General features: G+C 36.9%; 1 protein-coding gene across 1 annotated transcript; it reads right to left on the bottom strand.

Annotated features, from left to right (window-relative positions):
• Window positions 1-6,131: 6,131 nt before the first annotated feature.
• Window positions 6,132-7,064, bottom strand: LOC306639245 (olfactory receptor 4C15-like; the record flags this gene model as incomplete). Its single annotated transcript, XM_079102640.1, has 1 exon — window positions 6,132-7,064. Exon 1 carries the CDS (start codon window positions 7,053-7,055, stop codon window positions 6,132-6,134), a length of 924 nt encoding a protein of 307 aa, XP_078958766.1. The 5' UTR covers window positions 7,056-7,064.
• Window positions 7,065-7,349: the final 285 nt, after the last annotated feature.

Raw genomic sequence — 7,349 nt, 5'->3', positions numbered from 1 at the left:
CTTATATTACTAAGTATAAGAGCTCAGTTCTATGATAAGAAATCCCTTCTTTGGTCCATGAAGAAAATGCATACTATTTGTTGGATTGAGGTAGCAAGAAGTGCGTATGAGAAAAAACAAACAAACAAACAAAAAAAAAAACAAAACTTACATTAAAATATATAAAGGGTATACATTAATTGAATTTTTTTTTAAAAAAGCTGATCTGGAGAATCCATGACTTTAAAACTAAAACATGATTTCTGGGGATTAAAGGAATCTTTTCTATTTTCATTTAAAAGATCATAAGGCAGATGTGTGTGATGTCAGGAAATACAGCGTGGAGACTAATGCTTGAGGGAAACTCAGAAGTAGCTCCTCAGACTCCTCTGGGAGGACCCACAACAGACCATTTGCTACTTTATACAGTCCTCAATCATTGTGTCCTCTTTGTATTGCTGTTTACTACCCAAAGGAAAAAAATGTAGAATCAAAGTGATTTATGAAAAGAAAGTTAAGGCTCAGAAACAACCTTGTCAATTGTTCATACAATTAAGAAACAAGTGTTCTTCTTTTTAATTGAAATTCTACGTGTGAGTGCTGATACAGAAGAATTACCTGACATGGATCACACTCCTGGTCAGGGGGAGATTCCAAAAATGCCAGTCAGTAACAACACGCTACCAACACATCTGAACTTCAGACTACACTGCAACTCCCACTGTATCTTGGGCCTGCTTTGCTTGATGCTTTATTTGTTTCTATTAGAAAAATAGAGTTGGATGACATGGAAATGGGATCACAAATATAGAACGGTGCAGATAGTATAACATCAAAGTTTTATGCAGTTGTGAAAAATAGCGTGATCTCTTTTTTTAAGTTTGATTCAGAAAATAAACAGAGACAGAGGGAGGCAGGATCAGAGAAATGTGAATGAAAGGAGGTGTGGGGTAGCATTTAGCCCTTCCAGGATTTAGTCAATATTCCATTCTTTCCCACATGTTTTATGTTCATGGACAGCAATGTATTTTATTAGATAACTTTGGCATCTTTTTTTTTCTTTTTTATGTTTTTGTTAGTGCACTGTAGTTAGATATAATAGTGGAGTTCTTTCTGACATAATCATAAATGCATATAATTTAGTTTGCTCATTTTTAATCCCCAGTAATGCCCCTTTCTCTCTCATGGTCCTTCTCCCTGATTTCCTTCCTTTATTCTACTGCTTTTATTTATTTATCAATTTTAAATTCCTTCTTCACCATTGAATTTAAAAATTAAGAAAGTATCCAGAGACAAATCATTTAGTTTTTGGGCAATTTCTTCTTTTATTAAGAATTCTTTGTGACTTTGTTTACAGTAAAATGTAAGCAATAACCTATGTTCTGAGACTGAGTAGACTTGATTCTCTATTTCTTCAAAAAACATTTTTTTAAATTACCAGGGCTGTTTTTCAAATCAAGCAAACATTCAAACATATTCAGAATTGTCTAATCAATACATGGGAAAACATGTTTTGTTGTTATGAAGGGAATTTGTGGGTGGATATCAGTTCATTAGAAAATTATCATTGGTCATATCAGGGCCTCTCCTGTGTTGTGCAGGGCCAGATAAATGTTCTTACAGGAATACTCATATAATCAGCAGGATGAAAAATAATAAACAATTTGACTAAAGAGCATATTTTTAAAATTCTAGAAAGTGTCAGTTGCAGTGATTTGTGAAAGAATATTTAGTATAGTGAGCAAACAGGAGGTATGAATCAGAGCACATAAAGACTATTTCTACTGCGTCAGCCTGTCTCCATCGCATCCAGGAATCAACTCTCCTTTTTCTCTGCAAATCCTATTTACATTGAAATAATGCCTCTGAAGTTCCTTTACCACCATTCTTAAACCCCATTTTACATCACACTCAGACAGCCCATCTTTTATTGGGCTGCCTGAGATTACTGTTCTCCAGGGACTCCTTACTTATACTTTCTTGATAATGATCACAGACACAATACAATGACCAGAGTATGCAAGAAAATGTGAATAATAGCCCTTTCCTTGTTCATGTCAAATTGAACATTTACAATTTCTTAGCACAAGGATAGAACTACTCATTCTGACTGTATTCTTCCTAGAATTCCTTAGGTTTTAATGACTGCATGCCATAATGTGGTATTTGTTGACTGTGTCCATAGCCCTAAAAACACACACTGCAACCAGCAGGAAGAGAGACTGGTCAGATAATTTAAAATCTTGCAAACTTTAATTTAGATAATCTGGTTACCAACTCGATGCTCAGACATGCAAACAAAATCAGATTGAGAAGTGTGTTATCTCAGTGATTGGCTTGTAGTCTGAAGTCACCCTGCCTCCTGTCAAACCACACTCCATTACCCACCAGGGATCTGTCATCCAACCACTCTCTTGATCTTCACCTGTAGAACATACATGATTCTAAAAACCACCTTTAAGGGATGCTAGGAAGTCTAGGTCATTCAATATGTGCAAAGCATATAGAAGATGTAGCTGTGCACTGTTTGTTATTGGAGCAATTACATCCATTATATTTATTAGAACTGGCATTCCTAAAGGTAATTTTTATTGTTTAAAAATGTTTATTTCAATTATTCACTTACCAATAGTACAGCTACAAAAGTGTTTCAAGCCTGATGTCTTGGCACATGCCTATAATCCCAGTGGCTCAAGTACCAAAAGCAGTGTGTGTGGGGGGGTCATTTAAAATATGAATTTGCTTTGATGAGTGACATAAGGTTTTAGTGGTACCATAGATAATCTTATTTTTTTTCACTGTGTTCAAAAGGTATGAATGACAGCTCCAAATACCTTTGGTAAATATTTTAAAAAATGAATTAATAGTGCATGCCATCTAGAAGATTGGCATGAAAAGAAAGCAAAAACAAAAATGCTTTCTTGGACAGATAGATCAACATGAAAACTCTAGATAGAATCCAAGGTCATAGAAGGAAAAGTTGTAAATAACTTGTCCTCTTAGCTGTAATCTATGAAAGCAAAGATATGAAATTTTGATATCTTTTCATTAAAATTTAGAGGCACAGAAACATGATAAAGGTTTGATTGAGTCATCTGAGAACAAAAATCAGTCTGATTTATTTAATTGAATTTTATCTTCCTTTCAAACTTGAATTACACACAATTGGACTTGGAGGTTATCCAAAAGAAAGAGCCTACCCTCTTTCAGATGAAATGGGCCCGCTGAAGACATTCATCTTTGTGTTTCCTGCATTTAGTAATTCAGTGCAAAATACAAGGAGACTCATGGTGGTCCCCATAAAATAAAGACTGGCATGCAGGGCATCTGAAACATGATTTCTCAATGCCAATTTGTTTCTTATCAAAGACTCAAAAGAGCTTACTCTCAAATATACTCATGGGGTATATAAAAACTAAACATCTTCCCTCAACTGAGAAATTCACATGATTTTTTGTGAAAATCAATAGGTCAGAAAACCAAAATGTCATAAATCCAATATTGTGCTCGCCAATCCTATAATGCTTTAAATAGATCCTCACAGGTCTTTATCAAGAAATTTATTTTATTTCTCTAAACAAGGAAAAAATTCGGGTATTATCTCCTCTTCTCACTTTTTCCAACTTCTTCTAATTTTTCACTTCATTTGTATCATTTGGAAAAGTAAAGTAAGCTGGGTACCATTGTGATGTCTGTATTCCCAAGGGTTTGGGAGGCTAAGGCAATAGAATCCCAAGTTCAAAGCCAGCCTCAACAACTTAGTTAGGCCCTAAGTAACTTAGCAATAAGCTGTATCAAAATTAAAAAAAAAAAAAAGTAAAGGGCTGAAGATAGGGTTCAATGGACAAGTACCCCTGTATTCAACCCCTGATTTAAAATGTGTGTGTGTGTGTGTGTGTGTGTGTGTGTGTGTGTGTTCATACACACATGTGTGTATAGGTATTTAAAAATATGGTGATTCAGACCAGATTCCGTGGCCCATGCCTGTAATCCCAGGGGCTCCAGAGGTGAAGCAGGAGGATTGTGAGTTCAAAGTCAGCCTCAGCAATAGCAAAGCTCTAAGCAACTCAGTGAGACCCTGTCTCTAAATTAAATACAAAATAGAGCTGGGAATGTGGCTCAGTCATTGAGTGCCCCTGAATTCAATTCCTGATACCCCCCCAAAAAAAGTATGATGCTTGATAAACATAATGAAATAGTTGCTACAGTTCTCAGATGCAATTGTTGAAATGTTCTCAATAACTTTCAAAGTTCATTGTGCCGCCATCTGCCTTTCCATTTGTCCTCCTAGACTTGAGTTCATGCATGCTCCATGAGCTCCTGTCCTTACTGAACACATTCCCTGATCAATCCATGTTGCACACTGTATACCCTTCCTTTGGTCTCATTTCCACTCTTCATTTCTACTGTGGACACTGTACCAATTTAAATACCACCACCTCAGAAAAGCCTTCCCAATTGCACCAGGAAAGTCACTTACTTCCTAAGTATTACTTTCACTATTTGTTTACCACCCTGATGAATATTAGTGGATGTTCTCCTTGTATAGAACTACAGGTCCACAGTGAAATGTTGGGCATTAAAATAATATAAACATATTTGAATTCGAATGTATGCTGGTACAGATATGATTTGGTGTTTGTCAGTGCAATCTGGCCAGAACAGTGTTCTACCTTATAGCTACATTTCAAGTCTTGGCTGCACAGGTACATAAAGCAATGGAGTCAACCTAGCAGATCCATACTGCTTGAACTATTCTTAGGAATAAATGAATGAAAAAGGAGGACCATGAAAGGCAGAGGGCATGAAGAAGCTTCCCAGGCTTTGAGGATAGGAATGTGTGAAGAAACAGAAAGGCAAAGGGGACGCACACTCACATGTCTGAGCCTCATCACACTTGGTCTACTGCAGGGCACTCACACTGTCAAAGTGAGGTGTAGACTCAGAATTCAGTTTTTCATGAACTTTTTCAAGGGTGATCAATGAAATTACTTTTATCTTTTACAGTCTATTATGAGAAAGGTAACTAATATATACTCTTCTACTTTGGGGTGGCTGGTAAGATTAAAGAAGGACAAAATGGATGATTTACTTTGATTGCCCATAATACTCAACTGGCATGTTATCAGTGTTTTTGTTTGCTAGGGCAAAGGTTAAATATTTACTTCTCAACAAACTATCACCTGTGACTCTTGACAACCAGAGACTAACAAAACATTGTAATGACAACAAATATATTCATAACTTGGAATGATCTTTTTATTGATATTTGCTCAAATGAATTATTTGTACTTAGGTGTAAGAAATGAGAAAGATGGAAATCACCAAGTAAACTGTAATTAGCCCTCTTTTGAAAATCTTCTCTTACATCTAGTTCTTCTCGGTTCTATTCCTTCTGCAGGGGCATGGGGAATGTTTGCTCACTACACCTGTAGTTTGACCTAGGATACCTAGTAGTGTGGTATCTCAGGAGTTGTCATTGATTGTAGGAGAATGAATCCCCTCATTGCTGACTCTCCTGTGGAATCAGTCCAACTTCTGTGTTATAGCCAATTGGTATGAGGTGTCCCCCTGATCCAAGGGGCCTACCTGCATAGGTAGGAATGAGCTGATCAGATTCTATGTCTCAAATTCAAAAAGTGACTCAAATTTAGCAGATGGTATTAGAACCACCATTAAAATGAAGCGAAATGATGCAGGTGCCTTGAAAACTCCTATCTCTGATTTTCCTGAGTCCTGATGTTTTACATCAGAATCACTGATTTCATGGTCAGAGAATATGTTCTTTACACTTGAAATGTGTACTTTCTAATATTTTCTTACACAAAGGTTTTTGTTCTTCAAATTATGAATGGAAATCATTCTCATAATTTAAATACTTTCTAATTTTAAAAATTCAAAAAAGTATTAAAATTGAACTATCTTTAATTTACATATGAGAATATTGAGTAGGCAACTCCCAGTAAAAGTGTGATTTCCAATTGAAAACATAAGTTTTAACTCCCCCACATGGCATAATTTCTCCTGAGAATTATGTAAACTCTTTTCAAGTAGGGGACATGCCAGAAAGTACTTGAATGCTCATCTAAGTAAATACTAAGTTTTTCACACTACACATTATATTTTTTGAATTGTAATATATTATGTTTTAATCAGAAACCATCAATAGTCTTCAACAATTTCCTCATGGCATTTTTCACTTCCCTGTTTCTCAAAGTATAAATCAAAGGATTGAGCAAGGGAGTCAGAATGGTGTAAAATATTTCCACTTCTTTATCAAAAGAGAAGGCAGATGGTGGCCTTGCATATATAAATATGCATGGGACAAATAACAAGACCACAACAGTAATGTGAGATCCACAGGTAGACAGAGCTTTCCTCCGCCCTTCAGCACTGTGTGTCCTCAGGGAGAACAAGATGACACCATAGGAGACAAGCAACAGGGAGAAGTTGATGATGCAGACTAACCCACTGTTGGCAATCACCAGAAGGCCTAGGATGTGGGTGTCAGTGCAGGCCAGCCCCAGTAATGGGTACAGGTCACACATGAAATGATCAATGACATTAGGCCCACAGAAGGGCAAGTGGAAGGTAAAGAGAATCTGGATGATGGAATGTAAGAAGCCCCCTGTCCAGGACACCCCCACCAGAGTGCCACAGAGTCTCCAGTTCATGATGGAAGAGTAATGCAAGGGCTTACAAATGGCCACATAGCGGTCATAGGCCATGACTGTGAGGATAATCATCTCTGCCCTACCAAAGAAGTGTTCAGCAAAAAGTTGAATCATGCATCCTTCATAAGAGATGGTTTTCCTTTCATGAATGGAGTCCACTACCATTTTTGGTGTGATGGCAGAGGAGAAGCAGGCGTCCAGGAAGGATAGGACTGCCAAGAAGTAGTACATGGGAGTCACCAGCAGTGCAGGGCTGCAGAGAATGGTCATGACAATCAGCATGTTGCCCACAATTGTTGCAATGTAGACCAACAAAAACACGCCAAATACTATTTTCTGAAGAGTAGGATTCTGTGAAAGCCCCAGGAGGACAAATTCGGTTGTGAAGCTTTGGTTTTTCATGATTTCTAATGAAATGGTTGAAGTAAAACTGATCATGTAAATCTGCAGTACAATAAAAAAAAAAGTTTACATGACAGTTGTTTATAACGGTCACACCAACAAGCTGATACATACTCATGAGGTTTTTATTCCTTCTTTGTTTATTTTTCTGGGTACCAGAAATGGAAGCCTGAGATGATTAAACACTGAGACACATTCCCAGCATTTGTTTATTTTTTATTTTGAGACAGAGTCTCACTAAGTTTCTTAGGGTCTTGCTGTGTTGCTGAGGTTAACTTTGAAATTGTGATCCAC

Source organism: Sciurus vulgaris (assembly GCF_902686455.1).
Source record: "Sciurus vulgaris genome assembly, chromosome: 11".
Taxonomy (NCBI): domain Eukaryota; kingdom Metazoa; phylum Chordata; class Mammalia; order Rodentia; family Sciuridae; genus Sciurus; species Sciurus vulgaris.
Note: the sequence above shows the minus strand (reverse complement) of the source record. Positions and strands in the feature narration are given on the sequence as shown.